This window comes from Dysidea avara, chromosome 13 (genome assembly GCF_963678975.1).
Source record: "Dysidea avara chromosome 13, odDysAvar1.4, whole genome shotgun sequence".
NCBI classification, from domain to species: domain Eukaryota; kingdom Metazoa; phylum Porifera; class Demospongiae; order Dictyoceratida; family Dysideidae; genus Dysidea; species Dysidea avara.
The window spans coordinates 1043320-1068036 of record NC_089284.1 but is presented as its reverse complement, the minus strand read 5'-3'; the positions used below and the strand labels follow the sequence as shown (position 1 = coordinate 1068036).

The following is a 24717-nucleotide window of genomic DNA, read 5'->3' as shown; positions in this document are numbered from 1 at the left end:
TTAGTCCATCTGTACAGTGATTTTCAAAGCATTACCTCAAGCGGTTTATCTGGTTGGCGTGGCAAGTAGTCGTTTTTTAATAGCTAATCTCGATTACGTAATTGTTACACGCTGTTGGTTTTTTCGTTGTATCTTCCTGGTTTTTTATTTCGATTTCTTTCAAACCACCAAAGGCTTGAGGATGAATGGTTAACCTATTCACCCACCGATTTTCAGCTTCTTCCCATATGTGGTTTATGCTGTAGGCATGACAACATTTTGGTGTTATTTTTCGTGAATAATCGCTCATAACTCTTTGCCTGTTTATCGTATTGCAGCCAAAGTTGGTACCGAGATGCGCCCTCATACCCCGTTCTGTGTGCCAAATTTCAAGGCAATCGGATATGGCGTTCGTGTTTTATAGCAATTTTTGTAAGTGTGCGAAAAGAGGAAGAACAATAAGAAGATAAAAAAACAAGGAAACTAAGCTAATTTTTGAAGTCGCATATCTCGGGAACGCGTGAAGCGATTACGCTCAAATTTGGAATGTAGAGTGCTGAATGTGGAGGGAGTTTCCACAGTAAAAATCGTCTTGTTTCATCAAGGCAGCACAGAGCTAAGGAGGTGCGAAAATTGCGTTTTCTTTCTGTCAATATATTCACGGGTGTTGCGCGCCGGCTTCTTGGGCCGCACAACACACTATCGTGTGTCTTGATTTCCAAGCACATAAATGTACGTATAGTCATCTCTCACCACTGCTTCTTCTCATGATTACCCAGCATTTTCTCTTTAATCCTCAAGTATTACATCAATTCTTGCTACCAGTATGGTTGTGAATTGGGTATAGTTATATTTTTGTACCATACAAAGTATTACAGTTCATTATAACAGCTTTCAGTTGGTTACAAATGTGGATTATTACAGATTACAATGGGATACAGCAGGTTTACAATGGCATATGAAGGGTTACAATAGGTTACAATGGGATACAACAGGTTACCGTGTGTTATGGTGGGTTTCAAGAGATTGCGGTGGGTTACATCAGGTTATGGAGGGGTTACAACAGGTTACGGAGGGGTTACAACAGGTTATGGAGGGTATTACAACAGGTTACGGAGGGTTACAATAGGCTACATGCAACAGGTCACTGGGGGTTACAACAGGTCACTATAGGTTACAACAGGTTATGGTGAGTTAAAACAAGTTACGGTTGGTTACAGTAGGTTGCAAGTTTCGATCGGATAATTACACTAATTATTTAGAATGTCTGCAGTTCAATACAGATCACTTTTGTTACTGTTCTGCCCACTATTCACTTGAGAGTCAAACAGTGAAAGTTTTTAATTGTTTTTAAAGATAGGTTATACATTCAAGTACTGTTGGCACAAAAAAAATACTTGACAAGAAAGTTAAAATTCCCATGCAGTTAATTCAGTCACAAGGAGTTTTCTTTCCACTCAAAACCTATTGTTTACATGGAAACTACTTCTTGCAAGCATCCTAACATCATACAGACACACGATACTTCCAAGAATTCAGCTGCTGCAGCCTGTTGTAGTCATGAAACTGGTTGCCAATTTTCTAGTGATTGACTCTCACTGATGTGTTCAGGCAAATGCAGTATAAAATACTAGATGAATAAAAAATTGGAAATTTTGAAATGAGAATAGGGATCGCTGATAAAAGCCACAAAACAAGAAGGGATTGCTGGGGTGGTAATGTAAACCACAATTCCCTATTTTGACTCTCTCTCATAAATCTTTAGTTACATGCTCTGTCATTTTGAAGTGAGTCAAAATAGGGATTTGTGGTTTACATTACCATCCCAGCGATCCCTTCTTGTTTTGTGGTCCCTATTCTCATTTTAAAATTTCCAATTTTTTATTCATCTACAGCCCTGTAGTTTGTGTACTTTTTATTAATTCAGTAATGGATTATGAAGAAGATTGTGGTGAATAGTGTAATTTTGCATTCTGCATAGTAACACCGTCAATATTTCAGTACACACATGAAACTAATGAAATTGCAATGTGCATACAGACTGAGAGTCTTTTAATATGAGCTACAATTTACATTACTGGTGCCTTTAATAGCTGTCAAATTCAGTACAAGGATTGTTGTTATACACTTGACTGCATTGTACATCAGGGTGAACTCTCTTCAGACTGGAAGAGGGCATATGTAACACCAGTATACAAGAAAGGCCCGCGTACTAATCCATCGAACTATAGACCTATATCATTGACTAGTATTTGCTGCAAGTTGTTGGAACACATCATCTCCTCAGCAATATCTTCTCACGCTATTGACTACAATATCATGTGTACAAAATAATTTGGATTTCTTTGATTGATAATGAAGACTGTGGTGAATAGTGTAACTTTGCATTCTGCATAGTGATGCTGTTACTGTTTCAGTACACACATGAAACTGATCAAATGCGCAATGTGCATACAGACTGAGAGTCTCCCAATATGAGCTACAATTTACATTACTGGTGCCTTTAATAGCTGTCAAATTCGGTGCAAGGATTGTTGTTATACACTTGACTGCATTATTAGAGTATTTACATGACTGCTCTATTAGAGTATTTAATCTGGATAACCCGCCGACGTACAATAATCACGGAACGAAAAAGCCACCTTGCAACAAGGTCATCCGCCCAGATTAAGCTTCCTGGCCTATACCGAGTTTAATAGACAGATTCTATTAGCCACAAGCAGCGCACACCAAAAAACCTAACTTTGAGTGCAATCTTGTATGGCTTCTCGAGTGTAGTGGCATTTTGGCAGGAAGAAACAGCCCGGTTTGGGCTGTTTCCATCCTAAAAACTAAATCAAAAATAGGTCATGGACACACACAATGATCCATTCAGCAAGTCTTGCTACTTTTTTATTCCATGATTCTCCTTGTAAACTTCGCTATGCCTGTGAAAGAATAATATTATGAATAATAAGAATATGAACAAATGGTCATATTTCAGTTTTGTCTGAAATACACATAATGTTTCCTTTTCACTTGATACTTACTAGTGGACCTATACTCATTGTAAAGAACCACCAGAGGGTTGTTTTGGGTTGAAGGATGCTTTTCATGGTGGTTTTTAGGTGTGCGTTCTATTAGGATTTTTGAAAAAAACATGGGTGATCCTATTATGAACCCACTATCATGGTTAATGCTAAAATTGTTTTAAGCTGTATTGTGTAACTCATTTCATGTCATAGCTTGTTAATGTGCAGCACTACATTTTTATGCATGGCTTGTGAGTATGTACAGTGATTTTAGGTTGTAAAATTAATATGCTTTTGTTATAAGTTGATTTTTCATTCCGTAATGCTCAGCCTTGTTGTATTAACATTTGGTTATTATTAATTGATTCTGATGGTATTTTCTTACTGTGTATTTTGTTTTGCTGCTTATAGCAAACAGACAGAATGCTAGAGGCAAAGATGGTGGAGTGTGTTTCATTTACATTGACAACGTTACAGTCACTTCTTCGGCTGCTAGATGAGGTGAAAAACATGGTCATCAGTGACAAGATTCAGCAAGAGGTACTGTACTGTATGTGTGTGTTGTGTGTGTGCACAGTACATGCTTGTAGAACTCCAATTTAAAATAAAACTAGCCTTGTGTGGCCAGACCACTTTTTCTCTGTCACAATACTTACTGATTGGGGTTGGAGGGATGTTTTTCCTTACTTTGGCTCCTTTTCTGTTACACCTTGTTAGCTATAAGTCATTTAAGTCTAAGTTCTTGTAATTAGGTCTTCCTAAGGCTGCAGCACATGTTGCTGGCAGACCTTCAGTGCTGGTCACTGTAAAGTGTTAATAGTAATAATAATGATTGTAAATAAGTGCTGGGTCGGAATGGCTAAGTGACTCATTTCTAGCACCTCAATCAGCATTGTTAGGGATATATACTACGTGACAATTACGTGTCATGTGTATATAATGCGCATGCGTACCAATCGTTGTGTGACAATTATTAGAATTATGAACTTGTGAACGTGAAACATGGTGTCAGAAGCAAACTGTTTGTTATTTCAGATGTCAAATCGTCAACTGCCTACCCCCGACACGATGAACTGCACTGGGAATGTTACAGAGAATTGGAAGGCGTTCAAAGCAGCCTATCACAACTTTGCCATTGCCTTGCAACTAGCCTGCGAAGATAAGCAGCAGCATTAAAGACAGTGATGGGAAGAGTGCTAGCAAATCCTTTCACGTTTAGAGCTCACCGATGCTGACAAGGAGATTCCCAGCAAGATTTTTGAGAAGTTAGATGATTTTTTTGTGACTACACGGAATGATGAAATGCCAGAGAGTGACGAAGCGATTTACACTGTTGAGCATGTGGGAGCTGTTAAACATAATTGTAAAGGACAGTTCTTTGTACCATTGTGTTTCAACCATGAGCTAGGGAGCACCACTATAAACTGTCAGTTGGACACTGGAGCTACCCATAATGTGATAGTCTGGAAGATGTGCACACAATCCTACATACTAATGACCCATCTCTGCAACCAGAAGCCACACAGCTGAGATGCTGTATGACAACTCGTTCATCAACACCTTAGGTCAGTGTACACTACAGTGCAGTTATTCCAACAAGACGTACATGTTGAGCTTTAAAGTTATGATAGCGATACTATTCCGATATATTCATACTATCCCCCCAGCCCTACATCAAAGTGTATAGAATTGGCTGGAAACTTCAAGCATACTGTGGAGCATTCAGAAGTGACCATCACATCTCAGGTAGATGCTAGGAAAGCTGCAAATATTCAGTGCGACCGTATCATCTTAAAATCTTTGGCTAGTGCTGTGCTGTTTTGTGGCAAATAGTGCAAAGCCTTGCGAGGAATGCTTGGTATTCCAGGAAATTTACTTTTTCTGCTAAAATTGCTAGTCCTTCCCATACATATCTATGTAAGGGGGCTTCAGTTGCCCAATCACATAGCTAAATGAGGTATTTCAACATATGGAGAAACCAAAATTCCCGCAAAGAATTCATATAAAACAAAGTACACAAATTTTCAACTAGAGTAGAGACCATATTAAGCACATCGATAAAAGCACTGAAACAAACTGGAGTAAAGCACAATATTAAATCACAGTTAAACAATAAGAAGAGTCATAACCCTACTGTGCTCAAGATATCATACAGTAGAGATATAACACTTCTTATTGTTTTACTGTAATATAATATTGTGCGCTATTCCAGCTTGTTTCAGTACTTTTTATCAATGTGTTTAATATGGTCCCTACTCTAGTTGAAAATTCCAATTTTTTGTGTACTTGTTTGTTAATATTTTTTGTAAAATAGAATTATTATGATTGGTGAAGCCATGCATACTGCATCAGAAGAAAGCCCGAGCTATCAATTATTGTCTGAAAAGTGAAGTATCCATTATGCTTTGTCAGCTATGTTCAACCCATTACACACCATTATGAATCAAGAACTGTTCGAAAAGCACCTCTGCAATCAAAGTAGCCACTTTACGCACAATTTCCATTACGAAGGGAAACCATATGGCCTACCGCCAAATTGACACTTTTCGCTGTCAACAAAGATGAATGGAGCACAAAGGAGGACAGTGATTCATCCATGGAGAATGCATTGTACCTCTCAGGCCGAAGCAATGTTGAACAGTGAAAATATCAAGCCTGTAGCATTAGCTGTTATCAAGTTACGCTTGCCTGAAGGTGTAGAGAAATGCCGTATAATTATTGTTATAATTTAATTATGTATGTGTGCGCGTGATATCATGTGATCATACCATGTGCCAAAGTTTGGTCGTGAAATTGGACAAGTCTCTGTTGTTAAATTAGAACATCTGGCACCCAACATGGGGCATGACACCGATCCTAAAGTTAAGGAAGACAATATCTGATGCGTCTAGGTAAGAAGACACACAAATCTAGAATTCTTTGGTGCTGGGTGACAATAGGCACCACAGAAGGTGATAACATTGTCCTAACGAATCCGTCTGTTTTTGTTCTAATTGTTTGCAGAATTATCAGCAATGAGCGAGGAAGAGTGTGGTGAAAAATATGAAAGACTGAAGGCAGTCCGAGGGGGACATCAAGTGTATCCACAAAATTAATCAAGGAAGCCAACAAATTGTTAGCCACCGCTCCCCCCACAGAGGAAATAAGTCCCGTCTTAATGTGTTTCATAGACAACTTCAATTAAATCATGAAGTATTAAGTGGGTTAGATATACAAAATTGTTTCACTTTGAATATCAAAGAAGAATTATAAGATGTGAGGCAAGCATTGAAAGAACTCTCAAGGTTTATCGTACATCAAAGAGAATAATGTCAGAAGGTGGCTTTAACCTTAGGAAGTGGGTTTCCAACAACTCTCCACAGTTGTCACAAAGAATCAGAATTGCTGAGTCTGTATTGGATGATTCTCCAACAGTTCCAGCATCCCAATCTCAAGTAGCTGAAGAGGAAGAATCTTACTGTATGTCAAGACAACAATGGGTCCTTTCCTAGATCGAGTTATGCAAAGGTACTTGGTATCAGTTGGGATAGTCAGTCTGACAACTTCCTGTTTGATTTTACTGATTTAATTGAGAGGACAACTGCCAGGTCTGTATTGAAATTCACTGTGAAGATTTATGATCCCTTGGGACTATTGAGTCCATTTGTGATTGGCTTGAAAGCCTTATTCCAGGTGTTGTGTTCAAACCAGCAGTGTAGGAAGGGTACAACCAATGACGGTACAATTAACTTGAGTGCTGCAGAACTTAATCATGCAGATATGTGTTGGATTGGGTGTGTTCAATCCCAGAGTTTTAAGGAAGAGAAACAGTACATATTGAAGGGTGATCAGTCTGGTTCTATTCTTGTTAAGCAATTTGGGTTATTTCTACAAGAGGGAATATCGAAGTGCTATGGAAGGATAATCAATTTATCTCTGCCACTAAGTAGTAAGCAGCCCATTCTACTGCCTCACAATCACCCATTTGTTACCCTTCTTGTTTGTCACTTTCATTAAGTTGTGAAACTTGGTGGGATGAATGACACTTCTGCCCTGAGAGAGACATACTGGATTCTACGAGGTAGACAGACTGTGAAATGTATAATACATCAACATGTGATTTGTCTGAAGTTAGAAGGTCTTCCTTACTCATCACCTGATTTGCCTTGTGACCGTTTGTCTGATGATCCACCATTTGCTCTCACCTGCATTGATTTTGCTGGACCTCTACATGTACAAAGTTGTGGCAGTGAAGAGAGTGAACATAAGCCTTACTGTACATATGCCTGTTAACATGTGCCTCTACAAGGGTTATTCATCTTGAACTTGTGCAATCTTTGAATGTCAATCGGTTCTTGTTAGCTTTTCATCATTTCGTAAGCCTCAGGGGATTACCAAGTACTCTTTGGTCAGTTAATGCTAAAACCTTTAAATCTTCGGCTAAAGAGATCCAGTGGATTGTGCATGCTCCTAAAGTCTCTCATTGTTTGACCAATGGGCAAGTAGTGTGGAAGTTCATCATTGACAGAGCACCCTGTTGGGGGGCTTTTGGGAACGAATGATGAAATCCGTCAAGTGGAGTTTAAGAAAATGTATTAGAAGAACCTCATTTCATTTAGATGAACTGAACAGTTTGATGATTCTGTTATCAGCTCGAGGCCCCTCACTTACGTCCACGATGACACTGAAGGTATTAGTTATCCAATTTGCCCCTCTCATTTGCTGTATAGTTGATAAACCTATCACTGCTAACAAGAGTATATAATGGGAGAAGAGAGTGTCGAACTACGTTATACGCTGTGAAATATGAGCCTGTAAAATCCTATGGCATCGTTCAAACGACTGATTATTGCGTTGATTGCACATTGATTAATGACCAATTACATTGGCAAAGGGCGCACTTAATGTACACGCTTGCATGCATGTGGAAGAGAAAGCATGGCAGAGGAGCTCGGTACAAAGAGAAACCACGAGCAGCAACACTGCGGGAAAGTAAAAGAAGGAAAGTGACAACGCCGCCAGTGCAGCTTTTGCCAGCTATCAGCTCGTCTACTAGTAAAATGGACTCAGAAATGGACTTAGAGACCACTAGTCAGCACGCGAAGGCTAAGACGATTACGAAACTGCCGTTTTACCCAGGTCTTCCAGTAGAAAGAAATCCAGTGATAGCAGAGAGCAAGTACAGCCAAAGGGAAAAGCGGCAAACACTGCTACAAGGAAGAGCAACATGGACCATTCTGGTAGAACCATAGATCAATCTGGTCAAAAAAAGACGAGGAAAAGTACAACAAAGGCAATGAAGAAGTCCGATAGAGAAGAACTGCTGCATTCACTGCAGAATATTGATGAGAATATTCTTCTATCTGAAGTCGTCAACGAACTTGGAGCCACGTTTGACGAATGAAAGATTTTACTAATGCTCTGTGTTCTTCAGATCAGCTATTTTCAGATATTGTGGTTCACCACCAGCATTGCTTTGGAGCCCTGTATGCTAGTACTAAAAACAACAGGATGCTTTTACACACTTCCAGTTTGAATGGTACAAGTACTGCAGCGTGTTTCTTTTAAGTGGAGAACATTCTTTGGAAGATATAAAGTACCAGGAATTGCAAAGTATCCAATAAGTGTTCTCAGAGATAAATGGTTGGATTTTACGAAAGTAAATGGGATACCAGTCCCTCACTGCAACCTAGTCATGATAACATTATCATCTGTTGTTTACTCTTTTCTCCTGGATCACGTTGTTCGATTTCAGCAACGCCTTATTGTTTCCGAAAGTGTAACAATTGGAGCAGACGATGATGGTGTTTATTACTGGTTTGGGGGAGCAGCACTTTGTAGTATGCTGCATGCTTTATGCAAACAAATCACGCTATCTCTCAAAAAATCACCATATTGCAAGCTGTAAATACCAAAGATAATCAAGCATTCCTAGATATTTGAAATACAGAGACAGGGGATTTATGTACTTCCCAGATCCTGTTTTCATACCTTACCTACGTGAAGTTGACACAATCTTGAAACAAGTGGTCAATTTAAAAGGGTTGAATGAACATGGGGCTGATTTAATCAAGGTATGTATTTGTGCATGTTATACTGTACATTTTACAACTGTCCTGTAGGTGGCACATAACACCATGATGGTACATCATCAGTTAAAAGATCTGTTCAAAGCATGTCTATCACAAAAGCTACCAAATTTTGTATTTGATGAAGGGATTCTCAAGCATGTGTATGAAGAATTTACAACTAAACTATGTAACACCAGAATCCAAGAATTAGTCTCAGCAACCAAGCAGCAAATGGCAACCAAGAAGGGTACAGCATCTACTGTTGAAGTTAACCTGCGTACATCACTGTTAACCCACCACACAAAATTGGCAACTAAATTAGGATCAGCTATGTAGTACACTCTCAATCAGATATTTTAAATTACATATGTCAGCATAACTTTATAGATGTGTAATAAAATAAATGTATGCACTAATCTTTAGAACTGCCTTCTCCGTATTTACGTTTACATAAGGGTAATTCAAGTAAGCCAATTGACTGGTCTCTGTAGTGCTTTCCTGCATGATGGCTAGTAGCACACTGTTTGATGAGGTGTGAACATCTTGATGTCATGCAATTAACGGCATCTAATTTTCAACAAGTACTGTACTTGTATTGACTAAACAAGCTTTCCACCGCAGAGCCAGAAATCCGAAGTGGTAAAATAAAATATGTAGGATAGGTGTTGAAGAACCACTTGGTGAAGGCATTAAAACTGTACACAACGATGTGGAGAAGGTGCCATGTTAAACAAACAACATTACTACACACATTTTTCTAGTTACTACGCACATTTTATACTACACACATTTTACGCACGTTTTTCCTAAAAGTTAAATAAATAAAATAGGCTTACACACAAGTATGCACACAACCGCACTACACATACACACACACACACAAAGCACAATTACAGGCCATCACTGCACTCCTACAATGAAATATATACCTGGAGAAATGGACAAATAAGCCAAAAAACTTGTTCTTGGCTTTGTCACGTTCATCGATCTTGGATGGCTGATATTCATTTACGCAAACATTGCCAGGAACATCGACGCTTCCTTGTTCGACTCCCATTCCCAAATACGTTGTGCTCTGGTTGCTGGTCTGGTCATCATGAATATCAGCTGCTTCGCACGTGATGTCTTCATGATTGTTGCAGTCGCCATCAATCCTTGTCTCCACTGTTCTACTAGCAAAAGTGACTGGTCTAGATGGAGTATCAGCCATCGTGATTCCATGTGGACCACCTGCCAAAAGTAGTAAAGTGTTGATTTTATAATTAGCCACCAATCAACGCAAACCATCAGTCGTTTGAACAATGCCATAGGACTTTACGGGCTCATATTTCACAGTATATAGTGTAGTTCGACACTCTCCTCTCCCATTATATACTCTTGCTGGTAATGGTTTACATTCAGAAATTATCATGAGATACTTACTAGGAGAGCCAAACATCACTTTTTGGTGATCAGTCAGTTTGTCAAGCATTGGAGAAACAAGTACCTATTCCATCAAGAGTAAGCATAAGAGTACTCCCAGGGGGGTGATGTGGTTATTTTGAAGAATGAGTCTACTAAATATGTTTTTTAGAAGCTTGCTATTATTGAATCCCTGATAGTTGTACAAGATGGAGTTGCTAGAGCTGCAATAGTAAAGGTAGCAAATTCTGAAGGAAGACCGAAAAGTTTAAGAAGTGTTAAGCATAATTCCATTTTTTAAAGCATTTAATTCCGTTGGAGATTAAATTTCAGTCTACTGTTCATAAAGCTTCAGTTAGCAGAGAATCTGATACTTCCAATGCTACTGAATGTTCTGTGAGAAGTTCTTGTCCGCATCGTGTGGCAGTAGTCACTGGTGAGATGCTGAGGCGGCTTAACAAGAACTAACTGAACCACGTATAGAATGCTGTAGGATTTATTTTGACCATTTTTTGTAGTCTTCATTTTTTCTTTCATTTTGTTTAATACCTCCAGTATTATTAAACAGGGGGAGTGTAGAGAAATGCCGCTTAATTATTGTTGTAATTTAATTATGTATGTGTGGATGTGATATCATGTAATCACTCCATGTGCCATAGTTTGGTTGTTCGTAATGAGATCGGTTGAGTTGCTATACTCAAATTATAACAGAAGGCATCAGTCAGTCAGGCAGTCAGTTAGTAGAAAATTCTGTTGTATATTTTCTTTATAAGTTTCATAGCAACTTGTTGAAGCGTTTCAGGTCGATCTGAATGTTTGTTTGGGCTTAGTTTTACCTAATACTGCTTCATCATCGTCAGGGAAATGTGAGGCTGTTTTTTGGGTAATGTTTTTTCATGGGACACACCTACACCTTTGTGGTCCTTACTATATATACAGTAATACTATCGTACTGTATGATAGTGCATCATCTGAATGCTCACACAAAGTGTAATCAAAAGAGGTAATGATCCCTATTCACATGATATTTCAAGCAAAAGTATGAATATTTTGAAGTAGTGCCTAAAATGCTTCCACATTCCTCTGAACTGGGTCCATAAAGATTTGTCTAATAAGTCTTCAACACTAGATTTTGTATGTTAATGTGTAGGGTAGAGTTATATATAGGTAGAGCCTGCTTCATAGGTTTTGTCTATTTGAGATAAAACATGGATTTGTTCCTGTGATAAAGGTGAATTGCACTAGGTAATTTGTTTACAAAGTAACTTGTTTTACTCCATAATAAATTTCATGCTACTGGTACATGACAGTGAAGTACCCTCTACCTGAAACCCTACCGTACACATTAACATAGTGTTGACCACTCTTGTTAGTCGATTATTGAAATATTATGGACCCAGTTGTGGGCAAAGAAGCTTGTTGAGATTCACAAACGCTCTCCATGCTTGTTGGTGACACCAGAAATGAATCACCATATGCTAATCATTCTAGGTGAGTTGTACGGATAATCGGATCAGTAATTGGTAGGATCAGTAATTATCTGTTTTCCGTAATCAGAAATCAGTTGTAATGGGATGTAGCTACTTCAGCAGCTGTAACCACTGGAGGGAGGCTCAACTCTCATTAAGTCTCTGCTGTATAAATCAGTGTAAGAATTGGTGTATAGGGTGTTTTGGTGTAGCGACAGTACATGGTTAGACAGAGATACACTTAATTCAGACCAGAAATCCAGGTGCCTAATCAAAATGGCAGAGAGGGGCATGGTTTTGGAACATATGTATCTATACACATGCTACAGTGTAATGTCGCACTCACTCGCACCGTTCGATTGTGAGTGATGTAAAAACTCGCTAATTAAAGGGTGTGGCACCTGTTTCCTTCGCGAGTATGGAGAGCGGTGTGAGCAAGTGCAACGTTACGTTTGAACAGTACCGTATGTTAGTTGCTGTGTGTTTGTGCAGGTCATGCATTCAATGGGGAAATTGATTAAGGTAATTTCTGCGTGCTGATACTGCATTTGTATACAAGCTGCTTATATATTTGTTAGAGCAAAGAGCATTCAAGCGATGGAAAACTTGATTTAGCTTTTCAACTAGCCAAGCAGTCAATGCACTCAGCAGGTATGGGGTCATTGTATTATATATATAATCACATGGTTATTTTGTCACATAGAAATGGCTTTTTTTGATCCATCTATTCTTGCACTACTCTATTTCCCAGATGATCAAAAGTATGTTTAATGTATGTGAAGATCTTCATCAACACATTGTGTATGTACTAGTGTAAAAAAAATGCTGAAACAAAAAAAAAGAAACAAGAGTCAAACTGCTATTGTAGAATTACTGTACTGTATGATGGACCACATCAAACTCATTAAAGCCTAACACTTGAAACTGTTGTCACACACAGATCTCTATTAGGACATACCATGTGATACATGCAATTGTGTTGGATATGTAAAAAAGTATGCTGAGATTGCTTGCTAGGATATATACCATAATGCATAGAAATTTTTGTGGTATATAAACTTTTGTGGATTCCGTGGTTTGCAGCTGATCCATGAAAATTAATCCACATAAAACTGATCCACGAAAATTAATCCATTTAGAAACTTACGTCTCAGCTCGAGCATACCTATTAACCATTGCAACCAATATGCTTTCCTTATACTATTAATGTGCATAATATATTAATTCTACGTACGACCTGATGATGACACGTGGACCTGTTCACCACGTGAATATATACTGATGGCCTTGTTCAAGTATCTAAGACCCGTTTCCTCTGATTCCAGAAGGCAAGATTCTTTTTTGGTGAATCAACCCCACAAAATAGTTTGCTTAGTGAGTCCCAGATAAGTTCGCCCGGCAGCATAGATGGAGTAGCCAAAGCTGTTAAGCTGTAAACCTTAAACACGACCTTAAAGCACGAGTTTTGCTTCCCATGGCTCCTCAAGAAAATAAACTGGCTCGTTGATATTAAATCACAAAAATTATACCCATGAAATTTAATGCACTTGCAAACCTGTCTTTTTGGAAACCACGAAAATTTTACCCACAAAATTTAATACGCTTACGGTAGTAGCTGCCATTACCATGTCTAATGTACAGTATGCTTCACATACTAGTATTTTAAAAATTGTTAATTTAAAAGTGAAGTAGAAATCTATGCAATAAAAAGTAGTAAAACAAGAAATGAATGATGGTATTTCAGTGGAGAGTCCCTACTTTGGGATTGAACATATAGCTAATGTGCCAAAGTAAGGACTTTTCCACCGAGCTATGCAGTAATACCATCATTCATCTATTGTTTCACTACATTTTATTGCATACATCCCTAATTCATTTTTAAATTACTTATTTTAAGACACTAGTTTGTTTAGTTTTTTGTTGTAGCACAGCTATAGCAACAGTGTAACTTGTGACCGTCCTATTAGAATATCATACATGACTGTTGTATTAAATGACTGTTGTATTAGAGTATCGCGAGTCTGTGCAGCTAACTAGACCAGTAAGGAGTGAGGTTATATTGTTTATTGTTAAATAAATTAAGAGGTGTGGTCTCCATACTCGTATCACTATTAGTCCACCTAGATCTTTATTTGATGGGTGTGGTTGCAAATCTATCGTGAACGGGGTCCCAATCATGAAGTTTCAGATATCTAGATATTATACCTCTTATAGTAGTAGTAGCGCCAGGGCTGAAGCGCTTCTGAAATCCAGCTCTGAAATAGTTATAGATAGATAGATTATCCATTTTTGTCAAAAGACATGGGTACACAAAAGGCATATAGCCTGCTAACGTGCTCCCCACACAAAGTACATACACATTCATAAACATGAGACCAGTTTACAATTACAATGGATAAGATGCATACAAAAATGACAAAATTCTGTGGCATCTAAATATGCAGCTGAAAGAAAGTATTGATTTGGAAAATTAACGCGTCGATATGATTTCGTTGGATAAAGAAGACAAGCAGCCTGATTGAAGATAAAAGAAAAGACAAGGTGCAGAGGGCCTACACTCATCGGAAGTCCAAAAGGCACAACCCACTGGTGAGTTTGTTATTGTGGTGTAAAATGGTAGCCGTGTGCTGCTTCATTTGGCCTCTAGTCTTGCAACTGTGGTCAGTCAGTCAGGTTAAAATTCAAGTTTTGGCGACTTTTAAAAATTCTATATCTTTCCACCTGTAATATAAGTGTTTTGTTACAATTAATGCTGTATAATATATTATATGGACTAGTACCATTCCGTAAAGGTGATTTTCATCTTGTAAGATGTCTCTAAGATGATTTTCAAAGGCAGAATTTTGGGTGACGTGCAAACTTTTGGGGGGATCTCTACTTAAACAATGCTACTGTACCATTTGATATGAGACAAATTGCAATAACTTATCAATATTACAACTTATCAATATTACAACTTTTTAATGGGTTTGACATGCTAGTTGTAACACAGGTATTCGCCTGATATGTATGCCCCCATCAGGTTGTTGGGCATACATACTATATCAGGCAAAAATCTGTGTTACAGCTATAGCAGACGAATAGCCCATGCCACGTAATCAATCACCTGAGCCAATATTAGGCCAACCACAGGATATATGTGACCATATTTTGGAAAACCATACATTTGGGCACATTGGCCAATTTTCTTTTTTATAGCTACAGTGAAGCACTGAGTGGTTATCTACCTTGTGTGAAAATTTTGTGACGATACATTGAAGCATTCCAAAGATATGGCCTATTTACTATCTAATACATTACAAACTAACTTTTCATTATCAGTTTATAGACCATGTGCGCGCTAAGGTGTGGCACTTTATTACATCATCAAAATATTACGTGAAATATGCATCCGCCATTTTTTTGAGGGCAAAAGACTTATTGGCGAATAGAGTAATGCTGTCAAGTTGCAGCGCTATAGACTGTACTAATCGTTGTAGTAGGTTGAAGAAATTGAAACTTTACACATTTCCTAAGAATTCAGAACGAAGGAACCTGTGGATACAAGCACTTCGTCATGAGTCATGGCAGCCTATTAAGCATTCCCGTCTCTGTGGGGAGCATTTTATATCAGGTACAGTTCCTCTCTCGCATCTTTGTGAAAGTAGTTTTATTCTTCTGCCTTTACAGGAAAACCTGTCAGGTTGAAATGGGATCTAGATTATGTGCCATCTATATTTACCTTTAAAAAGAGAGACACTACAACAGAAAACAGCAAGCAAGCTAGAAGTAGGAGGCTGCATAGATGAAACCAGATCTCAAGGAATGCTTCGGTGAGGAAACAAAGGAATCTAAGGCTAGACGTGCAGTTGCAAATGAAATAGAGAGTCAAAATAATGAGATCCCAAGGAATGCTGAGACGGTGAGGAAACGCAGGAATTAAAGGCGTGGACATGCAGCTGCAAATGAAATGAAGAATCAAGTAGATATGGCAAGATGAAATGGTAGTGGATTATGATACTGAAGTGCTTCAAGACAGCAACCAACTTACTTGTTTACATCAACCAATGAAGTTATCGGAATTAACACGGAATTATCTTAGACATCAGCCAGCTAGGCTTGCAGCAACCATTTGTCAGCAACAGAAAACTATTGAGAAACTGGAGCAACAGAATGATTTGCTAGTAAATAGTCTTCACCACCACCAACTGGTAATAAAAGAACTGAAGGAACAGAATGAGTCACTTGTGAATAGTCTTCATAAGCAGCAGGAGATCAATGCAATGATAAAAGAAGAATTGAAAATTGCATCACGAGCACACAGCCCTTCTCTACAGATGAAAGACGATGATGAGCAAATACATTTCTATACTGGTCTGCCATCATATGTAGCCCTTACCACCTTGCTTGGCTTATTGTCAAGTGTTATGCCACCCTATGAGCAACGTGAGATAAACTCAAGCGATCAACTTGTGATGGTTCTGATGAAGCTAAGGCAAGCAATGACTAATCAAGATTTGGGATATAGATTTAACATTGACATGACTCGTGTATCCAAAATTTTTCACCTTTAGATTGACATAATGGCCACTCAGCTCACCCCACTTGTGAAATGGCCAGATCGAGGGATGATTCGGAGCACTTTACCAGACTGTTTTAAGTCACTGTACTCTCATACCACGTGTATTATTGATTGCTCTGAAATTTTTATACAGCGTCCAAGTGCATTGTCAGCAAGAGCCGAGACTTACTCTAACTACAAAACATCACAACACTGTAAAGTTTTTAATTGCAATCAGTCCAACAGGAGCAATTATTTTTGTTTCAAGATGTTGGGGAGGACATACCAGTGATAAACATATTACTGCACATAGTGGATTCCTTGATAAACTAATGCATGGTGATTTAATTCTTGCTGATTGTGAATTTGACATTACTGAACCTCTAGCTCTTCGTGGTGCTTCCCTGGCAATCCCCCCTTTTACCAAAGGAGTCACAACTTTCACAGAAGGAAGTTGAAACAGCAAGAGCACTATCAAGAGTAAGAATCCATGTAGAACACGCAATAGGGAGACTTAAGAACTTCAAGATACTGCAATGTACACTACCTATCACTTTGGTTAAAGCACGTCAAGACAATGAGTTTGCTACCATAGACAATATTCTATTTGTATGTGCTGCACTCTGCAACATGCAGCCATCTTTAGTTTGACATTTGTTTATGCTGTTTGAATCATAGAATAATGAAATGCAAATAAATTATATACTGTACCACAACTAATCTTACAGTAAGCAAAAATGTGTGTATATACAAAAAACTGTACCCATGGTAAAGTAATTAATTTCTGCAGTCCGGACAAAACCAGTCACCCTTTGGAGCTCGCTTTATTTTAAGACAACTGAAATGAAACCAAGAAATCTTGCAGTCATCATTTTCACAACAAATCATCCTTCACTTTTCTCCCTTATGACAATAGCATTATTTTCTTTTACATCTGATGATCCACTAGTTGCAGAAGTAGGCTGGGAATTATTTGGTTCATCAGTACCCACATCTACAATAGAGTGTGTCATAATCTCTGGTAGCATGTGCTCAACATAAAACTTGGTCAGTTTTTTTAAGCAAACCTTCTGTAAAGTTAGTATCTTCCTCTATTCTTTGCACCAAGATTTCATGTGGTGTCCACACAGTAAAGTTGCAGTATTGTTTGCCACAAATTGCAAGCTGCCCTTGTACTTGTGTAAAATATTTGTGACTACGCAGAAGTCCAAACTCAGTCAAGAAAGAATTCTTTCTGTTTTGAAGCTCAGTTGGATGGCATTCTCTGCCTGAAAATGGGCACTAAATTTCAAGTATACCCTCACCACACAATCACACCTAACCAACGCATCAAGGCTTGCACCCAAGTGTGGATAACGACAGTTAACAATCAATCCACTGGAACTGCATTCAAAGCCCTGATGCAATGGTGACACCTTTGCAACATATGCTGACCTTGCAAGATATTCTTTCTCGATTCCCCATTTGATAGCAGGGACATAAGAAATGTCCTGAGGTTGAAGCAGTCTCTTCAGAAGATTAACAGGATCTTTTTTTTTCTTTAAAAACGAAAATGTCATGAAATGAAGAAGCAGTGATATGGCCTCTTCTTTGGTTGTACCACTCGGTGCTCTGCCTTTGAGACCTTGTCACTTGCTCAATGATTTTACATTGGTTGACAGTAAAAGAAAAAAAACATTTCTTGGCTTTTCTTTAGCAACAACTCCTTATTCAGCAATGTGTATCATATAAACCTATAAGAGATTTGGGAAGTAAGCACACACTGGACATAGTATCAGTAGATACATGGGATGTAACAGTCGACTGAGTGACCGGTGGTAAAGTATCAGTTGACTGAGTGACGGGCAGTGAAGTATCAGTTGACTGAGTGACGGGCAGTGATGCAACAGTTGACTGAGTGACTGGCAGTGATGTAACAGTTGACTGAGTGACAGGCAGTGAAGTAACGGTTGACTGAGTGACGGGCAGTGAAGTAACAGTTGACTGAGTGACGGGCAGTGATGTGACAGTCGACAGAGTGATGGGCAGTGAAGTAACAGTTGACTGAGTGACGGGCAGCGAAGCAACAGTTGACTGAGTGATGGGCAGTGAAGTAACAGTTGACTGAGTGACGGGCAGTGAAGTAGACGCAGTGATGTAACAGTTGACTGAGTGACGGGCAGTGATGTGACAGTTGACTGAGTGATGGGCAGAGAAGTAACAGTTGATTGAATGACTAGTGGTGATGATGATGTTGTTACAGTTGATGACAGGGTGACAGAGAGGGTAGCTGGTTGAGCAAGTATATGATATGGTTCAGGGACAATTGTAAACAAGCAAGCATTAGGTACTGCAGTGTACACGGCATTGTACACAATTTCTGAGGGAATCTGTGGTGAATTTGTTTTCATACGCTTAGCCACAGTATTGGCTGGCTGTTGACATGTCCTTTTCTTTTAGACGCATGTTTTGGTTTAACAAAATCAATTTTTCTGACCTCAGCTGATTAATCTGGAATTGCAAAAATTTAAAATGTACACATATTAAAGCTATAAACTAACATTTTCTTTATACCAGTTGTTCCATCCACAGCTTGTAGAAGTACAAGATGGCTTATTAAGTCCTAATCGGTACGCAGTTTCATCAATCTTAAAAAGTGTTGCAGCAACATGACTGCACACTTCACCTGACTGCAAAAATTATTAGATTCATGGTAAACACAACAAGCAAAACTTACCCTGCCATACATGTGCAGTGACCAGTCTTTACTTCAGCACTTTCCTTATGCACAACCAGCCAGGCTGAGTGGGGGTCTTCTGACTAGGATTCACCAAGGCCTTTAGGACAACATAATTTTCCAAGCAATGGCAGTAGATTGTGCGGACGTGTCCACAAATGAAATAATTAAATGCATCAAAAGACTTATAAGCTCTCAATTTCTCCTTGGTATATGGATGGTCCTTTCGTTTCTATCAAATACAAGTACACATCTGCATACAGCAAATCTGGCCACTGTGTCATGTCATTCTTCCATAAATCCTGGGAAATGGAGAACGGGTCGGGGAGAACTTCGCCATCGATCTTAAGTTTCTCTAAATATACTCTTTGAGCTAAATATTCCAACGAATGGAAATATTCTGAAGACATTCTCGAGTCACCTTCTAAGTCTTTTGCCCTCAAAAAATGGCGAATACGTATTTCACGTAATATTTTGATGATGTAATAAAATGCCACGCCTTAGCATGCACATGGTCTATAGAACTGAATAGTGATCAGATGTGACAAATTGATGACAAATCATTTTGTTGACAAAGATCACCATTCTTACAATCTAAAATTAATGAAAAAGATTCTTGATAGTTTAATCATGTGTTCTTTGTGCTTTTTCTCAATTAAATCACTTGTATTATTGTCTAAAGACAAGAAAATGTTTGGTTTTGGGAATGAACAAATCACCCAATTTGTAAGTTAATTGTCCCACACATTGTGAAACTACTACATGGTCTGATATAATTCAGTATATCTCCTAGATAAAAGACGCTATGGGTGTGAAATTTCACAGCAAGAAGGCTTAATAGTTGCTTTATCAGAATATGCAAAAAATTAATTTTAAAAAATCACTGAAATTTTCAATTGAGAATTCCCACAAATTTTGCATGTACCCAAATGCATGGTTTTCCAAAATAGGGTCACATATTGTATATTATACAGTACATGCCAGAAAGATTCGATTATGGGTCGGTAGCTGGTACATTCTGGCTACGTTTGGCTATGATGAATGGACAAATCCTAGAAATATCATGCTGAATTTCAGCTACATGAGTTTATTGTTTTAATCAGTGCTGTTGAATCAGTTGTGGTATAATTACGTACACTGTAGTTTACTTGGCCTAGATGGGTAAGCTTGCTTGTAGAATAGTTATTTTGTGTAGAGTGATAATTTCATGTTATTAACAATGTGGGTGTGGTCCATATTCAAAACTGTATTGAAAAGCTAGCTATACACTAGTTCTCACCTTAGCTCAACAGTTTTCAACTCGTACGATAGCGAGGATAACAAAATACTTTCCGTCTGAGTGGTTTTTCATGGCTAAATCAAGTTGTGCGTAATAATCACAAATTATTGATCCCCACCCGGTTGTTGCCCTGGCTACATTGCAAATGTATATAGCCCAGGTGGCTCGTTGTGAAAGTGTTACATGAATGGTTTAACATTCTGGCTTGTTTGACTCTTGTTTCAGGATAAGAAAGATGACAAATTTAATGATTTACTGTAGGCTCTCAGAAACTTCCACAGTAAAAGTGGCACACTACATACTTTTAATTTAGTGCTTGGCATTGTGTACAATGCACACTTGTCTGATCAACAGTGTACTTGTGCTAATACTACTGAATGACTTGATTCTTTTTTTTAAATTAGTACACTAACTGAAATAGGAGATAGTTGGTTTAATCAGACATCTTGTTTTTCAGGTTTGCTATTTATATTCCACTCTTTCTTCCTGTGGGAGTTCCAGTATTCTTATCACTGGTGTCCATCATAAGACAGTTAATACAGAAGAGAAAGAGTACTAAACAAGACTAGCATAGCTAAATGTTAGACCCTGTACATTCATGTTGTATGTATGTAGTTTTGGGTAATCATTTGTAAAAATTCGAACAGTTACAGCTACCTACGTTTGCTATCTGTAATTACAAAGTGATTTGGAATTATTTGCACTCCTACTGTTGGAACTAATTATGACATGCTAAATCGCTATGTGGTTATACTAATTACTAACAAAGGTGCCCTCAAAATATGTCCCAGTGCTGCCACAATACTATTTAATAGATTTTTCAAAAAGTTGCACAAAAATGTTAGCGCAATAAAAATGTCATAAGTGGGAGCCATTACACCTTGTAAAGGCCTTGGGAAGTTGACCCAATCCCGATTGCCCCAACTACACATGGATTTGGTCATAGATACAGGGGACAGCCAGTGGTGCACCGCATGGCATACACGCGGACTTGGTCATAGGTTTTGATAGTGACTTGGCCATAGGTTTTGATAGTGACTTGGCCTAGCTAACTTACCAGAAGAAAACTGTTAGGAAATTGAGCTGCTTCTAGTCTGGGGATAAAACCCCCGATGCCAGCACCACCCACAGAGTTTCTCAATCAGCCAGGAACTGATGGAGTAGTATTTTTACATGAATCACAACTTAATAAAGTACAAGTGGGAAGTGAAACAAATATTTCTATTCTGCTGGATTCAGTGGAAGTGTTGTTCAGCTTTAAGTACTGGAGCTAAAGGTAATTTCAGTACCAGTTGGAACTTTTTGTTTCCACAATACTGAGAAAACTTACAAGTGATGCCATGGAACTATATTATACTCAAGTAATAGTTTTCATACAAAGCCAGTACAAGTGATGCCATGGAACTATATTATACTCAAGTAATAGTTTTCATACAAAGCCAGTGCTATCTAAAAGGCAAAGACCACTGCCGATCATCACAATTAATTGTATTGAAGTTGTGTATGTCTGGAATTGAAGTCATAAAACATCAACATCATCTTCTCATTTAACCAATTAACTTCACTTTTTATTAGAAACTAAAACTCCTGTAAACCAAGGGTGCTAGAACTAAAACTAACTGTAAATTACTGAAAACTGTACAGTTTTTTATCAATAAAGATATAATGCTCTTTACAACACCAAAGTCTATGTGCTGATAAAGAGAAACAACTGATTAATGTTGAATAGAAAGAATGATGCAACAAGTTGTATAACTACAACCGCCAGACTGGACTATTGAATTCCTGCCTTTTTACTTTTATAGCAAACAGCTATTTGGACTCAGAGAACCGATTATATTGTTAGAGTTAATTTTTCCTTACTTGCTCAGGACTATTTTTAATGTCCATAATGTGACTGGATTTGCAAAAAGGGGTATTCCACACACATCTAATTTACCTGTCTCGATAACTTAAGATTTGAGGCTATTGACTTGAACTTTGGTTAATATAGATTAGTGTGTGGAAAATTTTTTGGGTTGATATAATTATGTTTCTTGAGCACTGAGTTATGGTCTTACAATTGGATGTGTGTGAAAGACCCCCTTTTGCAAATCCGGTTACAGCTGGCTGTAATATAGGCATTTATATAATGCCCCAATACAAATCAAAGAACACTTATACAAACAATTATTGTTACCTTCTATTGAATACTGCTCAGCCATCTGGGATCCTTATCACCAAACAACAGTCAGCATATTAGAAATGATCCAACACCGAGCTGCAAGATTTGTTCTTCTTAAACCATGGCACAGATCCAGCCAACAACACAGTATTACAGATATGCTCAATTACCTTCAATGGCCAGGTTTAAAAAGTAGAAGGAATGCTAGATCGATCAGACTTATCTTATTATTCAAGATTATGAGAAACTTACTGGTGCTACCAAATCATTGTTTACCTCAGCCAACCAGAATTGATTGAGGGGATTATTGGCACTATCATATACTTGTGCCAATAATTCTCTCAAATTGACACAATTAACCTTGACACTTTTAAGAACTAAGCTAAACAATTTGTGATTTGTAATGCACATTAGTGTGTTGCTCCTGGTGGGCTTCGCTAATTAATAATAAAATTTTTGCCATGTAGAACGTGCAGGTGGACCTGTCAACTTACAGTGCATCAGCTATATGGAAAAAGCACAGCTATATACTTAATTTTGCTGATCAAGACTTGAATGCTCATAGCTTGTGTGAGGATGCATGGTACTATTATACTACATGGGCCAGATTATCTTAGTGGTACATCTGAGGCCAAATACCCTAATGCTATTGTTATATTGCTATTAAACTGTTTGGTGCTGTTGCACTTCCAGACTGTCAGTGAATGTACATGTAGCGATACAGTCTCGTTTTCAGCGTATGCTCAATAGAATTTGCTTTCTCTCTATGCAAAACTAATTATGACCATGTATCAAATCATTTTGGGTGGCTGCGCATTGCCCTTGCAGAAACTCATTATAATGTTTATGTTCTATATATGTTTGCTCAGTACCATCGCACCAGTGGCCACTTAATCCACCAATGTGCACGTGTTTGGACATCAACATGTATAATGATACCAGATCAGTTTTGAAAGTGTTCCATTGTCATCTTTTGTTCTCTCAACAATTATAAATCCAGTCAGTGGTGGAACTCTTATCTTTGGAAGCATCTTATAGTGACATTTTTTTCTACATTAGAACAATTTTTGATTCATTGTAAACGTTTTGTTGTTGTAGTTGTTCTTTACTGTTGTGCTTCATTGTTGTTGTCTTTTCCTACCTGCATTTGTTTTGTAATTAACAAGGGCACAAAATTTTTGGAATTTTCAACTAGAGTAGGGACCATAGCACAATGATAAAAAGTACTGTAACAAGCTGGAATAGTGCATGATATTAAAACACAGTAAAACAACAAGAAAGTGTTATATCCCTACTGTGCATTTCTTTCAGTATTTTTTATCAGTGTGCTATGGTCTCTACTCTAGTTGAAAATTCCAAAAAACTTATTGTGACTGGTGAACCATAGATAGTAGAGACTATATAATCTATGGGTGAACCCACACATACTGCATCAAAAAGAACAACATTATATATTCTATTAGGACATTTAACAGATAAATCATTTGATTGTATAGCTCCAAAATTTTCTATGTATATGTTAAAGCATAGTCGTGAGTGCTATATGAAACATAAAGCACGAGGTGAAGCCGAGTGCCTTAGTAGCATCGAGGCCAAGCGCCGAGTGCTTTATTTTTCATATAGTACGAGCAAGGCTATGCTTTAATGATTTATGGAACTTTCTAGTCGTGTAGCTTCACCATACACTAAGACTCGCACCTCATAAGTATGAAAGTCAGAACCTCTAGAACTAACCAGCAGAATCTCTAATACAGTTACAAGTAACACTATTTACAAGTCAAATTCAGGATCAGCAAGTTGATAACACTCCACTGTAAAGGGTTAACTGTTAAAGTTTTAAAATGGGTCAAATTGAATCTGGGACTGTTAACATGTGTAAGTGTAAAACAGGTACAACTTTTAATTTAGAAATGCCACATTAGTGTATCCACAAGAATAGGAATTTAAAGCATCACCAAGCTATATCACAAATAAAGCACTCAGTGTTTGGCCTCAATGCATTTGGCTTTGCCCTTTGCTATAATACTGAGATGATGTGCCTCATAATTATGCTTCACATGTTATATGCAGTTGCTCTCAATTATTATAAATGTGTAAACAAAGCTGCA

The 24717-nt window shown here is 38.0% G+C and overlaps 1 protein-coding gene across 6 annotated transcripts in view; it reads left to right on the top strand.

Annotated features, from left to right (window-relative positions):
- Positions 1–21139, top strand: part of LOC136242377 (GPI transamidase component PIG-S-like) — an 89321-nt gene extending 68182 nt beyond the window's left edge. For 5 of the 6 annotated variants that reach the window (XM_066033791.1, XM_066033792.1, XM_066033790.1 and 2 more), the window contains 5 exons: positions 3402–3530; positions 12403–12432; positions 12489–12561; positions 12614–12671; positions 20903–21139. In XM_066033791.1, the coding sequence (XP_065889863.1) occupies positions 3402–3530; positions 12403–12432; positions 12489–12561; positions 12614–12671; positions 20903–21014 (402 nt within the window). In that variant the 3' untranslated portion in view covers positions 21015–21139. Of the gene's footprint in view, positions 1–3401; positions 3531–12402; positions 12433–12488; positions 12562–12613; positions 12672–12722; positions 12930–20902 lie in introns of those variants that run through there. The other variant, XM_066033789.1, reaches the window with a different exon arrangement.
- Positions 21140–24717: the final 3578 nt, after the last annotated feature.